The 19,944-nt window shown below is 36.9% G+C and overlaps 2 protein-coding genes across 5 annotated transcripts in view; both read left to right on the plus strand.

The window, feature by feature from the left end:
• Positions 1–14,140: 14,140 nt before the first annotated feature.
• LOC124550817 (piggyBac transposable element-derived protein 4-like) lies at positions 14,141–14,704 on the plus strand. Its single transcript, XM_047125542.1, has one exon. The coding sequence runs from the start codon at positions 14,141–14,143 to the stop codon at positions 14,702–14,704; it is 564 nt and encodes a 187-aa protein (XP_046981498.1).
• A 2,340-nt stretch (positions 14,705–17,044) lies between these two features.
• The window catches only part of LOC124550995 (CWF19-like protein 2), a 184,478-nt gene continuing 181,578 nt past the window's right edge, over positions 17,045–19,944 (plus strand). For all 4 annotated transcript variants that reach the window (XR_006967752.1, XR_006967751.1, XR_006967753.1 and 1 more), the window contains exon 1: positions 17,045–17,320. Coding sequence is in view for 1 of the 4 variants with exons in the window: in XM_047125827.1 (XP_046981783.1) it covers positions 17,234–17,320 (87 nt within the window). In the remaining 3 variants the exon portion in view is untranslated. The remainder of the gene's footprint in view (positions 17,321–19,944) is intronic.

Below are 19,944 nucleotides of genomic sequence, written 5' to 3' on the forward strand. Positions count from 1 at the left end.
TCACAGCTGCAAAATACTAACGCGAATTCTTCACAGACGAATGGAAAAACTGGTAGAAGTGGACCTCGGGGAAGATCAGTTTGGATTCCGTAGAAATGTTGGAACACGTGAGGCAATACTAACCTTACGACTTATGTTAGAAGAAAGATTAAGAAAAGGCAAACCTACATTTCTAGCATTTGTAGACTTAGAGAAAGCTTTTGACAACGTTAACTGGAATACTCTCTTTCAAATTCTGAAGGTGACAGGGGTAAAATACAGGGAGCGAAAGGCTACTTACAATTTGTACAGAAACCAGATGGCAGTTATAAGAGTCGAGGGGCATGAAAGGGAAGCAGTGGTTGGGAACGGAGTGAGACAGGCTTGTAGCCTCTCCCCGATGTTATTCAATCTGTATATTGAGCAAGCAGTAAAGGAAACAAAAGAAACATTCGGACTAGGTATTAAAATTCATGGAGAAGAAGTAAAAACTTTGAGGTTCGCCGATGACATTGCAATTCTGTCAGAGACAGCAAAGGACTTGGAAGAGCAGTTGATCAGAATGGACAGTGTCTTGAAAGGAGGATATAAGATGAACATCAACAAAAGCAAAACGAGGATAATGGAATGTAGTCAAATTAAATCGGGTGATGCTGAGGGGATTAGATTAGGAAATGAGACACTTAAAGTAGTAAAGGAGTTTTGCTATTTAGGGAGTAAAATAACTGATGATGGTCGAAGTAGAGAGGATATAAAATGTAGACTGGCAATGGCAAGGAAATCGTTTCTGATGAAGAGAAATTTGTTAACATCGAGTATAGATTTAAGTGTCAGGAAGTCGTTTCTGAAAGTATTTGTATGGAGTGTAGCCATGTATGGAAGTGAAACATGGACGATAACCAGTTTGGACAAGAAGAGAATAGAAGCTTTCGAAATGTGGTGCTACAGAAGAATGCTGAAGATAAGGTGGGTAGATCACGTAACTAATGAGGAGGTATTGAATAGGATTGGGGAGAAGAGAAGTTTGTGGCACAACTTGACTAGAAGAAGGGATCAGTTGGTAGGACATGTTTTGAGGCATCAAGGGATCACAAATTTAGCATTGGAGGGCAGTGTGGAGGGTAAAAATCGTAGAGGGAGACCAAGAGATCAATACACTAAGCAGATTCAGAAGGATGTAGGTTGCAGTAGGTACTGGGAGATGAAGAAGCTTGCACAGGATAGAGTAGCATGGAGAGCTGCATCAAACCAGTCTCAGGACTGAAGACCACAACAACAACAACATACAGGAGCAACCTATGAACAATTGCAGGTTTTAATACTTGTCAAACAAAAGTCAAAATGGATTTGGCATGAAGAGCATTCAGTAATATTAAGTTAGTGTTGGTAGAGACACCTATGTTAAGACATCCGTGTACGGGTAAGCCTTTTAAATTTAGTACTGATGTGTCATTGGCTGAATTTTTAGATATAAATTAAGGGAAAAAAACTTGAACATTAGTGTCATGCAATATTTTGTGTAATGTAATATCTTGTACAGACATCTTTTATTAACCTGACACGTTCCACATCATTACGAAGTGTTGTATTCATGATCTATGGAACAAGTATTAATCTAATCTAATCTAATCTAATCTAATCAGAATATGTAGTTGTTTGAAAACCGTTCCAGGGAGAGTGGGATATGACATTAGGAGACCATGATACCTTAGTGTTTGCTAGCAGAGCACTGAACAAACATGAGTTAAATTACACTACAACAGAAAAAGAGTTATTGGCCGTTGTATGGGGCATAAAGGAATTTCAGTCTCTGATTTGGAGGTCTCAAATTATAATTCGTATCCATCATCAAGCCCTGTCTTTTAATGGAAAATTGTATATTACATAGGAAATTCATTAGATGCATACTTCTCCTACAAGAGTATCACATAGAGATAAATTACATAAAATGTCCACAGAACCATTAGATGGGTACTTTTCCGATAAGAGTATCACACAGAGACAAATTACATAAATGGCTCAAAGAACGTGGCGCCTGATGTGTTGTCATGTCTACCTATACCTGTGAATGACATCGTGAGATCCAAGGCTCCTACAGAAACATTCAGTATAAATTTTTTAGGCTTACGTTATACCAACAATGACATACAGAGCTTGGTAGTGAAAATAATACGGACTATACCAGAGGATCTGTAGTTAAAAGATAAGCAATTACCAATGAAACAAGGCGGGGTTATTAACAATAATATAGCTGAATGGATAATACATGATGATGTTTTGTTTTGGAGAATAATAACTATAAGACTTGCATGGAGAGTATGTGGAGACAGAACTTGTTAAGTTTATCCACAAGGGATCTGGACACTTTGGAGTATGTTAGTGCATCAGACCTATAGTCAAAGAGAACAAAAGTAGTATCAGTTTTAAGATCCTGTGAAGCATGCAGAAAAAGTAAGATGGTAACCAAGCTGTAAGTTATAAGCTGTATCCTACAGTATCAAAAAGATTACTTGGTCTTACTGCATCTGACGTTTTTGGTCAACTTTCAACTAATAGAGGGGGAATGTAACAATATTAGCAGAGGAAAGTTGCTACTCACCATACAGCGGAGATGCAGCATTGCAGGTAGGCACAACAAAAAGATTCTCACAATTATAGCTTTTGGACATTAAGGCCTTTGTCAACAATAGACACACACACACACACACACACACACACACACACACACACACACACACACACGAACATACACGCAAATGCAACTCGCACACACAACTGCACTCTCAGGCAACTGAAAGATATTTTTTTGTACTAGTTGAGTACTATTCAAAATATGTAAAATTACATCCCATAAAACATGCAAACATGAAAACAGGGATTTGCTGTTTCAGGGAATATTTCAAAAGTATAGGACAACTAAGCAGATTATTAACAGATAATGGTCCACAGTTTGTGAGTCAGACATTTACAAAGTTTTTGATATGGGAAAGAGTTAAGCATATAGCTACCATTCACAAAGTGACGCTTGTGAATGAATTACGAAAGAGATATCATGACTACGTAGAAGCTACCGTCCAACTAAACATGTCTTCGCACAGTTAATTCTTGAGTTCCATGTTATCTACCATACATGGCATGCTTAGCACCTATGGAAATGGTGGACAAACTATTTACAGTAGGACCACTACTAAAAAATTTTAAGTGGCTTAATTGGAAGCAATGGGTGAAATACAATTATACGTAGACAACAGTTTATGTTTACATATGGAATAAAGTGTGCAGCAATGTAACTGTCAAGCACATGTTCCAGATTTAAGACTGGTGTATTGGTATTGATTCGCAGTCACTAGTTAAGCTCAGATATCAAAAAGCAGACAAGCAAATTTTTCCCTAAATAAAGTAGACCATATATGGTAAAAGGAATTCCACACCTGAAAGAGCTGTTTCTAGTAGCACCAACTACAGAGCAAGAGAAAGGATTATATAATGTGGAATTGGTAAAACATTATAAACAGACAGAATAACCATTATGGAATGGTAACAGCAAGCTGAGTGTAGCTAGCTGTGAATTTTGTAAAAGCAAGAATATAGCTCTCCAAGTTCCTTCTCAAACAAATGGAATTATCATTTTTTTAAAAGTATTAATTATATATAGTTTCTTTCTTACAGAAAAAGATACATACATGATTCTTTGTATACTATTGCGTATAATTGCTATTTTATATTTTTTGAGAGGAAAAATACAAAATGGTAAATTGGTTTTATATGGGAGGCTCTTTATAGGTAGTCGATAGAGATGACAACTTTCTTTTATTTTCCTTGTGTTATTGTTCTTTCTCTCCAGACTTGCAACAGAGATTTGCTGATATCATTTCAGATGTCTGTGATGGTGAAAAGTTGTGACAAGTTCATTCTTAGGAAATGCTGAACACCTTCTCCCTCCAGTGTCACAACAAAAACTTTTAGCATTTGTGGAAATTTCTTGGAGAGTATGTGTGTGTGTGTGTGTGTGTGTGTGTGTGTGTGTGTGTGTGTGTGTGTGTAATAGATTCTGCCTTTTGAGGCTCAACTTCTTCCTTTCATTGACTTTAACAAATCTATTCTTTGATTTCCCTTCTTCCTTCTCTGTAGGCATGTCACACACTGTGGGGGATGATAACAGGAGAAAGCCCCTGCATGCAGCACAGCAGTCTGAACTATGATGTGCTAACAGGAGCATAATGAGTAGAAAAAAAAGAAAAGAAAAGAAAAAAAACGATTAATTGACAGCGAAGAGGCATGATAACATGATAAACAAAAGGTCATTTCAGTAGAGGACATGAGAATTAGGCTATATTTAGGTAACATAATGGTCAATCACTGCAAACAATATTTAATCACCAAGATATGTCTATTATAATATAAATGTTTCACAAAATTTACTACAGAGATAAAGAAATAGATGACGCACAAGCACTGGAATGCTAGGGAATGCAGTCACACAACAGGGGAAATGGGAAGTGAGTGTAATAATAATAATAACAATAATAATAATATTTATTCAACATTGAATAATCAAATACAATCCCTAGAAATAATACAGTTTCAGGACATCATACAGATTATTCGTCTGAATAGGTCAGTTTATAAATTACAAACTAAAGATTTGTTTGTATTAATAAATTTTACATTTTGATGGATTTTACGTCTGGTAGTATACAATCACGATATTACAAATATTGTTTTTATCAACATTATATTAGTTGTAGGTTACTTAAAACTATGAGCTTGACATACTTATGAAAGACTTTTCATACAGATATAATACTCGTCTAGGGAATAAAAAGGGTTTTCAATTAGAATTCTTTTTAGCTGATCTTTTAATTTGATAGCAGGAAGGGTTGTGAGACTTTTTGGTAGGGCATTGGCCAGCTTCAGCCCAGCATGAAGTGCATTTTCATATAAAACTGTTCTGTGGCTATTTACATGGTATCTGAACTTTTGCCTTGTATCATATTGGTGCAGGTCACAGTTGAAATTTGGATTAATTGTTTTCACAAGCAATATAACTTTCAATATGTACACACCTATAATGGTAAGCACACCTAATTTTGGGAACAGGTTCTGACATGATTCTCGAGGTTTGGCACCACAAATAATTCTGATAACTATTTTCTGTGGTATTAATAATGTACTTAGGTTGGCTTGAGTTGTTGCACCCCATATTTCTACAGCATAGTTTAAGTTTGATGAGAATAGGGCATGATAAGCAGTTTTTAGTACACCCATGTCCTTACAATATTTGCTAATCATATTTATAGCAAACACATTCTTCGACAGCTTACATGCTAAGGAATCGATATGCTTGTCCCATTGGAGGCTGTTCTGGATTGTAATTCCCAAGAACTTTGTCCATTTTTCCTTTTTTACAATGGCATTTCCTATGGATAATTTCATGTCAAATTCTATTTGTTTCCTTGTCTTAAATTCCATCATTGCAGACTTTGAAGCACTTACATTTAGATGGCTTTCATTAAAATACTTGACTATTTCATTAGTTACACTGTTGCACTGTACCTCCAGACTCTCATAGTCTTTGTGTTTACACACTATTGATGTGTCATCTGCATACAATATTTTTGTACAGTTAGGAGAACAATGCTGTATATCATTGACATAAATCAAGAAAAGAAGGGGTCCCAAGACAGAACCTTGAGGCACTCCATATTTGATGTCTGTAATTTTAGATTTGTAAGACCCACTGTTTGTTTTAAGCAAGATAAATTGTTTTCTATTGCTCATATACGATTTTATTAGCTCATAGCCAGTTCCTCTGATACCCAGGTTCCACAGCTTGTCAAGTAATATGGTGATGTTGACACAATCAAAACCTTTTTCTAGATCAAGGAACACTCCAGTTACATACTCCTTGTTCTCTATGGTCGTTATTATTTTGTCTATTAATTGTGCTGCTGCTACTGATGTTGACTTGTTTTTCATAAAGCCATTCTGATTTTCGAATATAAAATTGTGTTGACTCAGGAATGTCATTAGTCTAGTATAAATAACTTTCTCAACTACCTTAGAAAATGCAGGTAAGATTGAGATGGGGCGGTAGTTTTCAATTTTAGATTTATCACCTTTCTTGTGAATCGGGGTTACTTGTGCTGTCTTTAGGCTATCTGGGAAACAACCTGATGCAATTACATCATTTACTGCTGTGGCCATGGCATCAGATATGTTGTCTATGCATCTTTTCAGTGTACTGATAGACAATCCATCATAGCCTGCTGATTTTGTATTTTTTAATGACATTACTATGTTTTTGACTTCCTTGTTATTTGTTGGGGCCAAGTATATTCTTTGTTTGATTGGAATGCCCCTATATCTATGCTGAACATTCTTAAAATGGTCATTGACAGGTTTTCCAACAGAAGAAAAGTACTCATTAAAAACATTTGCAATCTGTCACTGACATTTCATGATATGCCCTTTATGGTTTATAGTAAAATCACTTGTTGATCTGTCCTTACAATCCCTAAAGCTATTTATTACTTTCCAAACAGCTAAACCTGTGTTAGTAGAGTTTCTTAACATTGTGGCTACATATTTACTTTTAGTTTCTAGCAGAAGATCTTTATAGTAATCCTGATAGTTCTTAAATTCTACCTTTAGTCTATTATTAGTGTTATTATTTATCATTGCATACTGGAAAAGTCTAAGTTTCTCTCTTGCTGTTTTTACTTCATGATTTATCCAGTTACTTTTTTGTATCTTTTTGCAGTCATTTACTGTAAAGGTCATTTCTGGGCATGAGACATTGAAGCAATAATAAAAATCTGATGAAAATTCACTGAAAGTAATGCTGTTTTTTTCACCCCATTGTGAGCTTTTTAGCAAACTGTTGAAATCTTTAACATTGTCATCATTGGTCATTCTTTTTGTCACATATTGTTTCTCTTTTCTATTGACATGAAGATTTTCAGCTTCTATCAATACCTGTACTGCGTGGTGGTCAGAAATGGCAAGCTTCAGAACTGATGCACTGCATGTAAAGTGGGACACGTTAGTTGTAATGTTGTCAATGCATGATTTTACACTATTGACCTCTCTAGTGGGCTCGTTTATCAGAAATGTTAAGTTAAATTGAGCTAGTATTAGCATTAGTTTTATAGATACAGACTCATTGGACAGCAAGTCAATGTTTATATCTCCAGTTAGTATTATGTTAACCCATCCATTTTTATTGCAGTGTTTACTGCCAATGTCAACAAGCAGGTCATTAAGAACATCAAAGAAACTATCTAGGCTACCAGATGGAGGTCTGTATAGGCCTATAATAATTAAGTTCTCTTTCACTCACTTATAATTAATTGCTGCTAGTTCTATTACACCCTCAATGCTGAAAGCACTTACATCTATTACACTATAATTACTACCACTGGGTGCAAAGATAGCTACCCCACCACCACGTTTCTCTTTTCTACTGAAGGCAGAGCGAAAGTTCATGGAAAGTGGCTTACATACACTAATCAGCTCATCTGTGTACCAGTGTTCACTTATAACCAAAACATCAGTGTTATCAATTGCTGCAATGGTATCCAACTCGTTGTGCTTATTGCCAAGACTTTTAAAGTTCTGCTGAATTAATTTGAAAGTGAGTTTGGATTGTTGAGCGCTTGATGGACGTGTCACCCTGCCAGAACCAATTATACATTTATCCCTAAAAAAGAAATATCAGTTGACAGAGTGGGTTTGGTATTTTTCACTATCCATTTATTCAAGTTGGTCTGTTTCCATGTACTGGGAGCTTGGGAAGAATCAGCTTTATCTGGTGTTTTCAGCAGCCATTTGTCCAATGTCGTCTGTCTATACTCATTCCTGCAGTCTTCTTGTGTTGTGGAGCACTCATTCTTCGAATGTGTGTGTTTTGAGTATACGTTGTTCCTAGCATTTAGTACGATTTCACAAATAATGGACGCTAAGTGACTTTTTCCGCGCCGATTGAGGTGAAGGCCGTGAGTGGTGTAAAGATCTCTACTAAAATGTTGCACGTTGACCATTTGTACATTTGCGTAACGGTTGCAAATTTCTGCATATTGACTGTTTGTATATGCTACTGCCCTGTTTACACACGAGAACTGAGGCAAGTCATACCTGTGTGGAATATCGAGAACAATGGCGTTTGAGTCATTTAGATGGTTTAGGGCAGATTTTAGGGCATTTAGCAGCATGCAAACCATCGTTGTGTGCGACGTCATGTGCACCACCACATATTACAATGAAATCTTCCTTTATTGTCTTTCGAGAGATATTGTTTACAGTTGAAAGCACTTGGTCAAGACGAGCGCCAGGTTTAATGAAACCTGAAGCATTTACTTCACTGTTTACGCTTTTTATTTCGTGCGCAAGGCCTCTAAGATGACTATCACCCATTAAACATACGTTTATTCTTCTTGCTGCATTTGTGGTGTAAGTTAAATTAACTGTCGTCTTGAATGTTGAATTTACCTTGCTTCTGTTTACGAGTGACGGCTTTGGCTGGCGAGATTCCACATTTTGCTTAATAACAGGCTTTTCTTTCAGATGGTGCACGATTTGATCTTTTGTAGATAGGCCTACCGTTTTTTGGAGCACGGCAGGAGAATGTATTACTAAAGACGACGAAATGATTGCGCTATCCTTAGCGTTACCGGTACACCCAGACTGTGTTGGAAAACTTGAAATGGCGACGGAATCTTCGGTCACTGTGTACACTTTATTTCTGTCGAATTCACTTACGCCCTGCTCGGCGGTTTTTAGTTTTCTATGATCATTTTCAAGACATTTGAGTCTATCAGCTAACACTTTGTTTTCTGCCAAGGATCTGCGCACAATTTCTTGCAACGAATTAATAGTTTCAACTAGTTTTGCTTTGTCAGGATGGACTTCACATGTTACACACTTACATTTTGATCTGGATGATTTTTCACTGCGAGTTTTTTTGCGTGGCACTAGACTTTGAACTTTGCGGGGCACTTTTGTTGATCATCTTCTTGCTATTGATGCCGGATAACATTTGGAAATTCGAAATAGCTGGAGGCACAAATTCACTAAACTCCTCAATCGCTGCCATCTTCATGGGGAAGTAAAGGAGATGTTGAGAACTGAAAGAATGGCATGAACAATGTGCACAGTGAAAAGAAAACTGCTTCTTTAGCTGACCAAAACAACATTCTATCATGAACCTTTTTCTTAAAAAGCCTGTTGAGTAATTTGTGATTCTCTTCTGTTGGCTTGCAATAGGAGCCATCAATAACGGCTCTAAGCCAAATCCTTCATTCTCCAAAAGAGCAGGGTTCTGAAATTCAATTAGCACTTCCCCGACACTTGAATTTCTCCATATATGGTTGTTGTGTGCTGACCTGGGCTAGCTAACCTTAACATTAGTGAGCTGTTCCTTTACACTGCACATGGCCTGCACATTTATATGAGCATAACCCTTTACATTCATATATTCATCACCATATGGCATTGATTTGAAATTCGAATGTAAATACAGTCAGTTTCACCTATAGCACTTGGAAATTCACATTTTTTTATCCATTTTTTTCTTGCCACAATCTCATCATGCAGTGAAGATGGATATTTGATCTGCAAGTCAGCATTTTCCATCATTCTTAGAAACTCTACTCACTTTAGTGTGATAGATCCACACTTTTTCTGCTATGCCAAACTGGAATCTTAGATCAGGTGAATACTGGAGGAATTTCTGACAATAGTGCTCCACTTCTTCTTTCCCTTGTGTCTAGAAGAAAATATTTGTAACCCATCTAACATTTTCATCATTGAAAGTGGACGTCAACATGGTCTGTAGAATTTTTCACGGTGTACATGTGTTGCTAGTGGGGCTATATCTGCATTCTGCAAACATGAGTCTATTACTGACCATACTTTACATTTTAGAAGCTGTTTGTGCCAGAATGAAGTCAGAGCTTTTTTTTATCCATACAGTTTATATAATGATGAAGCCAGAGATCAAGGCAAAGGACAAGCTTTTTTCACAAATGTTGTCCCCAGGAGCTAAAACTTCTGCTTCATATTTTTCTCATAGTTTCTGAAGCTTAAGCTTCAAAATTCGAAGGAAAAGCATTGATTCACATTATTCATAGAGCCCAATATGTATTTACAGACACATAACTTTTGGTCTAAATAACTACCAATAACTCCACTGTATTTAAAACTGATTTTCACTCTGTCATTGCTTTTGTCTGTTCAGTTCCACCTGCATACTTTATAGCTCTTGAAATCAGGAAAAACCTCCACAAGAAAATAGCTTGACCAAAGGCTAAAATCTGTTACTGGCACCACAAAATAAAGCTGACTTTTCACACTCAAATTAACTTTTTAAGCAATGTGAGTCTAGAGCAGGGGGTGCCAGCCAATTCATTTTTTAGTAGCCTGGAAATGTGTCTTGTATAGCCAATGGGAGGATGGTTGGATAACCAAAGATAACCAAAGATGAGCAAGAAAAGAGGATGCCTTATGAGAAATGAAATTTAAACAATTTTATATTATTTGCAGATTATTTACATTACATCATAAAAGCTTGCCTTCTTTGATGACACCCCAATTTCCATATTTTTCCCCTACTTTCTTGACGTGTATGTTACTGTGACATTTTGATCTGTGGTATAGCCCAACATGTGTGCTCACTTGAAGTTTGCTAGTTTATTTGGGATTTGGTCACAGTTTGATAGTCTTTAGGTATCTCACAATTACCTCTGTTGCTATTGATGGACAGCCAACGAGGTGTCTCGGCTGTACGAGACACAAAATATTTTTTGTTATTGTTGTTGAAAATTTTCTGCAATCATTTTCCAAATACATTGTGCATTATGTGGTTATATCCATAGCAGGATTTGGCTCAATTAATTCAACTCGTTGTCTGCTACTCTCTCAGTGGGCACTTACAACACATTTTGGTACACTGCCTTATCTTCCTAACACACTTGATGAAGCTCACTGGTAATGTTGCTTTGCTAAACACATACAATGGCATTGCCCAGTTCTGAGAGAGGCATTACCACTGACTTGTTTCAGAATTATGGACACATGAAGGCTATGGCCAAAGGGAGTGATAGTTAAAAAGCTACAGACATTTTCTTTGGCACACAGGCTTGTTGTTTCTCTGGCTTCACAGAAATTAAGAATTTAATAATGGGTTGAAAGTGACAGCACCCTAAAGTTTAACAAAAAACGTATTCTGTAGGTTAGGAACATTAACCTTTACAATACTAAATTGAGACCATCAGTATTTCAAGGAATGGTAGGCAGATCTTTATCCATTTAAATTAACATAAATTAGTCCTATATAAAGAATTTCTGCTGAGAGTTGTGAGTTGTCACATATTGTTTAAGCAACCTAAGAGTGCCACCAAAATGTTGAGCAATTTTGAGAAGAAGAATGTGTAGGAATGATGTTGTGTGTCACATACAGGCTTACTGATTAAATGGGTGTACAAACCAGTAAGAGTTAAAATATTTCTCACATTTCACATAAAAAAATTCTGTACTGATAGTGTGTCTGCCCATGTATCAAGCACAAAAGAAACAGGAATATAAAATTTTATGGTACAAAATGTTGCTTTTCCAATCATACTGTGGCCTGTGTGTCTGATGTAGATGCATATAACTGGGTTTTATCAGGATATGTTACCATATCCAACACTTTACTCTGCTATATCCAATTTTAATGAGCAGCACATTTGAAGACTTTCATTGTTGGTGCTATTGATTCCTCACACATTATCAAATAACAATGTCCTGAAATGATGTAAAGTGGAAGAAACTGACAAGAGTAGAAATGAAGTGTAAATGGGACCTGTCAACACTGAATTTTGGCTTTGATCCAGACTAAAACAATGTTGTCATGCGATGTAATATGTGCACAAACTGAAAGAGAACAGAGTCGTGCAAATATTTGTTTCAAGGCTATATTATTTTTGGGATTGTAAGTTGTGGTACCAAACTGATCTGTAGCTCAACATGAGGCCTAGGTTATGTTGAATGGTGACAGTTTGGTTGCAAGTTGGCAAAGTGGTATCGTAAGCTGCAGTTAATCCAGAATGAAAAGACTCAAACCAGGGAAAACTTATAAGCAACTATTTGTGAAGTATTGCTCTAGTAATCTGAGGACAGAAACTTTCAGATAAGAGTTACTAATGGCCCATTAAACCCAAATGAAAGGGTTATACACAGGCTCTGTGGGCATAACAAGGAGAAAATGTAACAGCTGCGATTTTGTACAGACATTGTACGTTAAAGCTCGATTTTTGGCAGGTTTCAATCAGTGGTCAACTGACCTGTTTGTGTGAGTGGTCACATTACAATTACAAGAATGTGTGTCAACAGGATATAAACACTAATCTTCTGTCTCTTAACAGTGAGTGGGACTGTCTGAACAGGGAGTTGGACATCCATATCTGGTCTAATGATACGAATCTAACTTAATTTTTATAACTGGCATAGATTTTTGTAGTGAATGACAAATGCAGCAGTTTTCATCTCTTTCTATTTCTGTTGTAACGACAGTAGGAATGCATCTAACAAAATGTTTCAAAACAGCTTTGAAGCTTTAGATAAAAGTGAAATATATTTCTTACTAAATTAATTCCGCAGATAATCTCATTCAAGTGCGTAACCTTAACAACGATTCACTTAGTAGTTGGATCAGAAGAGGCTGTGCAGTTCATTTTAAACCATCTGAAAAGCTAAGAAATTATTAATGAAATGTAGGGCACAATCAGCAAAAGAATTCAAAAGAATAATTGAAAGAATATGGAATGTATATATATCCTGGGTGAATTTTAACTGGCACTAATATCAACAGACCTTCAATGTTCAAAATATTTAAGATCAAAATTCATCAATTAAATTTATGTTCTTCTTCTCGTTATCGCCATTGTGCATAGAGCTGGTTATCACAATGCTGTTTACCGGCTCGCCCCTCCTCTGTTCACGCAAATTCCTCTTCTCTGCTTCGATCCAGTTAATGCAGGGTTCTCGACGCGGGCGAAATGATAAACAGATGTGGTTATTTGTATAAATATCGATATATAAATTTGGTTTTCATAATAGCTTTTACGACACTATTTCAAAGTACGGTTAGAATACACATTTTTGATCAATACTGGCACGTCGGAACTCGTTATACATCCGCCCTTTGAAAACATTATGTTTGCCATAAAATAACTTATAAGTCTATCGTTGGGCTAAAGAAAAGAGCCAGAGAAAAAATAATATGACCCATTACAATGCCCACACTCGTTATTGTCGTAAATTTCGTGCTTTTGCCTCTTCTTGAGCATTAATTTGTTCTGTTTTCGGGAGAAACTGTTAATGTTCCTTGACGAAGTGAATTTTGAGTGTTCCTCCATTAACCCTTTGTTGCCTGACGGTACTTAAAAGTACCAGTAAGTTTTGACTCTCATTATTTTCTCGTGGTGCAGTTTCGTGATCTGAGAGCCTGTTGGTACGTAACAGTAACTCTGCTCTACTGTTTCATAGATGTTATTTTGCAATACATAGACCTCTCTGGCGGTCCGAGCTAGAAATTGTTTTTCGCGCGCTACTGTGAAAACAGAAGATTGTATGTGCTTGTTTCCATGCTGTTGCCTGAATTTGTGCGCAATTTATTGAAACTTCCGTTGAGTTTTCCATTGTACGCACTTAGCTTCTTTGTTTTTTTATAATAGTTTGAAGCATTACGTTACAAGTGAATGAGATAAAGTGGAAAATATAAGGCGGACTTATTAGTACCGTCAGGTTGTGCAGACACTGGACTCGTATTCGGGAGGACGACGGTTCAATCCCGCGTCCGGCCGTCCTGAATTAGGTTTTTCGTGATTTCCCTAAATCACTCCAGGCAAATGCCGGGATGGTTCCTCTGAAAGGACACGGCCGACTTCCTTCCCCATCCTTCCCTAATCCGATGAGACCGATGACCACGCTGTCTGGTCTCCTTCCCCAAACCAACCAACCCACCATCAGGTTGTGCGAACACTTTATTGAAGCAACAATGCGCTACCTCTCACTAGTTGGTCTGTCCACTTTTTCTCACACAGAAATCGGTAAATACATTTGCCTGTGGAACAATTAGAACAAACAGGAAAGGTTTGCCAGGGAATTTACCTAAAGAAAAATGTCTAAATCAAATCACAGAGAGTCATCTTTAGACCTAACAATATTTCAATGGAAGGAAAATAAAGTAGTGTATTGTGCGTCAAACTTCCATGGCACTGAACAGAGTGTAGTGACAAGAAAACAGAAAGATGGAACTAGTATGACTATAACATGTCCAGTTATTGTATGTGATTACAATAAAAACATGGGTGGGGTGGATCATGCAGACAGATTACGTTCAACTTGTGGTCTTGACAGGCGATCAAAGAAATGGTGGCACCGTCTCTTCTGGGGAGCAATACAAATTGCTTTTGTCAATGCTTACGTCATTTTCAGTGATCTACATGGGGCACTGCCAGTGCTGGAATTCAGGCGTGCTGTGGCACTAGGGCTAATGAATGAATATGAAGTGCCAAATCTCAGAAAGAGAAACTCTGGTAAAGATGAAATAACTCTCCCAAAGAGAAGGAAGGATAACATTTCTGTTCCGAAGGATGTACGTCTTGGAAACCGAGGAAACCATTTTGTAGTGTTGCGTTGTAAAAGAGGACGATGCGAAATGTGTACGAAAAATAAAATTTAGCCGAGACCACATTCACAATGTAGTACATGTAAAGCGTATTTGTGCTGCAATGAGAAAAAGAACTGTTTCATACAATTTCATGAGGTATCACTAAATATGTCAAAAATGTATAGCTAAGTTACTATGTATTGTGAAGTTGCTCTAGAATAAATTTATGCAAAATTAAAAAAAAAAATTCAGAAATATTATATTTCTGTTAACTAATTTTCTAATGTAAAAATATTTAATATTTATGTGGAATAAAGCACAAGTTACAAAAATTGGAGCATTTTTCTGCGCATGTTGTGATTCTGTCTGTGGAGTCTGACGGTACTTCTGAGTACCAGGAGAGAAAAGAGTTGTGAAAAATAAAATAAAATTTTACAAAAAATCCTACCGTCATTTAAGGCCACGATAGTATAAATTCTGCAAAGAAAATGCTAAAAAGTAAATTTTTTCTTATGTCAGGAAACAAAGGGTTAAAGAGACCATGTGCTTCGATTATATGGGAATGAGGCTAATATCACAGGCTAACAAGACCGTAGCTGATACTCTATGATCAAGACTGCAGGACTTCTGATGGGAGAAATGCTATAATACGGTGGAAGAAATTCTGTGGGTCGTATTAATAATTTGAGCAATGTGTATCTATTATAATTATTATCTATAATAGAACCATGTTTATATTAGCGGTCTTTTATCAGCAACTTTTACACTTAATGTGAAGATTTATGCAAATTTTGGATTTTCCCTCTTTATTTTCATCAAATGATTAAAAATATATGTTATAAAAACTAATAAATAAGAATTCACAATTCATAACGCAGTCTAACACAACAGTCGCGACACTTTGCCTCGATTTGTTGCCTACTGGAGCACCAGTGCACCAAGCGGCCAGGAAGTAAAATTGTTGATTTCGGTGCGATTATGAAAGCGAAACCAAACAGTATTTTTTTTTTTAATTTTGGTTTGTATAATCGATTTTACAAATGGGAGCGTCTGTAGTGCAATAAATTGCAGCAACATCAAGAAGAAGATACCACATCTGTCTTTTTTTTTTTAGGTTTCCTAAGGACCCTGACAGCTATATACCATCACGTTACTAAACCGTAATGCTAGGATTCGCTTACAAACTACATGTGTATTAATGATCAATGTTTCGTTTTATGAGCATAAAATGGCTAGTGAAGAGCAAACGAGAAGATCTTGTGAAAAAAAAAGACCTGGTTTACCTATACTGCGAACAAAACCTATTCAAGAAAGCAAACAATAATAAACTTGTGAGGAATGCAATACCCACCCTGTTTGACATCCCAAATAAGCCACCTCGACTGACGGTGAAGACCAAACTGCCACAAAGTTTCGGCAGTTCATCTACAGCTGTAAAACACTCTTATGGCACAGAAGCAGCCAGTTCAACTCTCCATATGTCAGTGCCAGATTTATAAGAATCGTCAACACAGACCTGTATTGACAATGAAGTGGTTAGATCAAGCACAGTTATTCTTATCTTTCAAAAGCGTGTGTCCACCTTTTATAGTAGAGGGTACAGCATTTCTCCGATATTGATGAACTAGTGAATGTGTTATCGTAACTTCTGAAAGTGTTATTGGCTTAGAGGATTTGGAGCTAACATGCACACCATATTTCTCCCACTATTTGACAGTTGCTTGTCCCACTTAGATTACCGTAATATAAAGATTTGATTTGATTTATTGAGCACCCGTTTTATCATGTACAGTGATATGGGATTTGTCATATGTTACATACAGAAAAAATATGAATAACAACATATTATGTAAAAAATATCAGTGAACAATCTGAATAAAATATTTGGGCAAAAACAATTACAAATTTATATCATGTAAGCTATAAGGTCGTACTTGTGGTAACAGACGACAATGACTAAAAAACAGTAGGCCTACGGAACAACAAAAGGGGTGTCGATCCCTTTTGCACGTAGAGGTATACGTCTTATATGTAAATCATTGTGTTTATATTCTTTTGATATCAACGTGGTAAGCTAAATTTCTACCCAATGTCGTAAGCGTTTTTTCACGAATGTGTTGTAGCCTGCCACTGGATTTATGATTTTTATCCCTACTTGCGCTTCTCTTTGAAGTCTTTTCAGAAACATCTATATCTTCTGGTATTACACAAGCTCTTGGAGGCAATAAAATAATTCAACTTTTTCGTAATTCACATAGGAAAGGATGAAAAGCTAGCATTATGCTTACGGCGCATCTAAAGTTCTCCTTTCTCGTCGCTTGAAGCGCTAGTGTTGCTCCAGCTGTCAAACGGTAACAACATTAACAGCAGTGAGTGTCGCGACTGTGATTCGACTGTGATATCTCATGTTAGACTATGATATGTTGTGTTTGGAGTTATCATTTGAAGTGACGACTCAGTCTGGGTGTAGTTTTATCTTTAGATCTTATGAACTTTGAGCTATTTGTTTTGTTTTCGAGTTGCGCGTAATGTTTGTATGCCGATAGAAACATAAAATCAAAACAACCGAGTGACGGGGTTGTAGTAGGCTGTAATTGGAAGATGTCTCTGATAAATTTCAGTAGTGAACGAGAGAGCAATAAGCGACGAGAGGAATTACGGACGGCGAGAGAAAGAGCTTTAAAGAAGGTATAGTAGTTGCTGGTTCCCGTAGAATTTGCGGATAATGCGATATCCGATGGAAGTTTGACTGTGAAGACGCATACTAATTAAAAACAAATAAAATCGTATTTTACAGTCAACCACATAAATTTACTACTATTTGTAGTATTCACTGTAGAACAGTGTGATGGTTGTGAGTTCGCGAAGCTAACAAATGTCAACATGAAATCTTCGCGGCTGTCTCACGATTATTAACATGAGTGATTATTCGACCCTTTACCCTCACAAGAGGATTAGAATAAATGTTCTCATATTATGCGTCTGAAGTTGCTCACTGCATAGATAGTAGGAATCCATGTGAATTTAACCATTCTAACCACAAAAAACCCTCTCCAAACTCTACCATGCTTCTGCGCCAACCTTTCGCATTGTGATGGTATCTTAACACCCTTGGATTGTGAGTGTGCAGCTGACAGTGCGACTCTCAGCTCCCTTGGGCTATCACATTATGTGCGTGCAGGATTACCTGTACAGCGACAGTGCTTGCATACTCCTGTGTTCCATAATGGGACGTGCCGTTCTGAAAGTAAAACTTTAAGACTCAAAACACAAATGGCCAGGTTCCCTGCCATTTGGTAATCATACTGCCTGTCCTTGCAGCTCTCGCCTCCCACCTAAGCTTGGAGCAGCGCTCATATCTCTCCCTCACAGCCTATCATAGGCCAGCCCTGAAATGCTCTTCCAATCAGCCTACATCACATTATAGTGAACGTTTGCCTCCCACCAGAGTTGTAACTGTGGACCAATCTAGGCCTCTGGACATGCTGTAGGTCAGTCTGTCAACATGTATAGTTTTCTTTCATTTATGTTCATTCACTTCGCCAACACATATCGAGATTGTCAGATTCCAATGTAATTGACACTTCAGGCTCTGCTACAAGTCAGTCTGTCAGCACACCTAGTTTTTTTCCAGTCACCAAAGAAATACAAACATCTGTAACCAACATCAAAATTCATGATAACCAGACCAGTCAGAGTTATTGTGCCACACTCTATATTGATAACAAATGTACCCAATTCATACCTTCAGCCAAAAGAAATCATCAGATTCAGCGATTCTCTTTGGATACTGTATACCTGCTATGACTAACTTCATCAAACTGCCAACAACGTCATGGAATGTAAGAGCAGGCAAGGAGAATCTGTATCAGTGAAACTATTCCTGCAGCCCTATTGGAAGTTTCCAGTTACATGAACTGAGAAAGAAAGCATATGCGGCACAGAATAACTGAGTGTACTTTGACGTGTTGTCAGTTTAGAACTGTTTGCATTCTGTGTAGCCTATATAAACTTTTGAGAAGTTGTAGAATTTCAGCTGTGCACTCACAGAACCATTTGATGAGTTCTCATATTGGGCTATTTGAAGGTAACAACTGGCCAGATGCCGAAATAAATAAATGGGAGATTGAAAATGGTGTGAGAGAGAGAGGGAGAGTGGAATATGAAGTTTTCAGTCACCTTGACTTGTGACAGGGAGACTGGGACTTTCCTTTTAAAAAAAAGAAAAAAACATGATTGCAGAAAGTTGTTCAGTGGGCTATGAAGAGAAGCGGGTTGGGGTAGCTTGTAGTGTGAGACTGTTGTCAGTGTGCCTTGTCACCATATTACACAGTTCTCTGCAAGAAATACTTTCTTCCACAATGTCACATTACTCCAGAATATGATCCCATAAGGCATTAGTAAATGAAAATAGGCCTATAAGAAGTAAATCCACTTTGTGACATTTTCATCTTCAGAATGTGATACTATCTGTAGCATAGATGTAGACATTTAAGATGATATGATACATGTGCCTTCCAGTTCTGGATCTTAGCAGTTGGGATTAGTGAGATTAGATTAGATTCAGTTTTTGTTCCATAGATTCAAAAATGAGATGACTCTCATGGGTGTGTAACAAGTCAGAAAATCTAAAATAAAAAACATAAAACATCTGAATATAATTCTCACTGCCCTGATTGTCAAAATATGTTATGTTGTTGTGGAACTGCTAATTTTTACAGGTTTTTACCCTGGCAGAATGAAACATAGTTATGCACTTTTAATAAATTTATCATACATAAAATATGTAATCTTGACTTTTGACCAGATGCTGTCAAAACTGAAGTCTAGCTCACATTTTTATTTAAGCTGGTCTAACAGTCCTGTTAAGATATTTTTCTATAGAGTAGAAGGAGTTGCCTGGCAGAAAGTCTTTCAGATTCTGTTTAAAGTGAAACCAAGTTTGCTGGTTGCTGAAAATTATTGAAAATGTTGTTCCTGGACATAAACACACAACAATTTAGAACTTTTTTTCATTTATTGACTAACCTTCATGCATTATTTCTTTAGTTGAATGGTTAGTTAGTTACTTGTTCCATTTATCATACTCACTCAGAATAAACATTATGATGTGAAATGCGTTAACAAAACAAACATAGAACACTCAACATACAACTAAAACAAATAATATTAATATGACTACATGCAGGCCATTTATGGTTTTTTCCTCTAATATTGACCATTTCTGCCTTGGTGACGATGAAGGAGTTGTTAGGGAGAAATTGCAGCTTGTAGAAATTGTAAATATGTCATCTTACTAATTAATTTTCGAC

Source organism: Schistocerca americana, chromosome 9 (assembly GCF_021461395.2).
Source record: "Schistocerca americana isolate TAMUIC-IGC-003095 chromosome 9, iqSchAmer2.1, whole genome shotgun sequence".
Classification (NCBI taxonomy): Eukaryota; Metazoa; Arthropoda; class Insecta; order Orthoptera; family Acrididae; genus Schistocerca; species Schistocerca americana.

Excerpts from the sequence above, each read along its gene's own strand:
- LOC124550817 (XM_047125542.1), top strand. The coding sequence starts at position 14,141 with ATGTCTAAATCAAATCACAGAGAGTCATCTTTAGACCTAACAATATTT.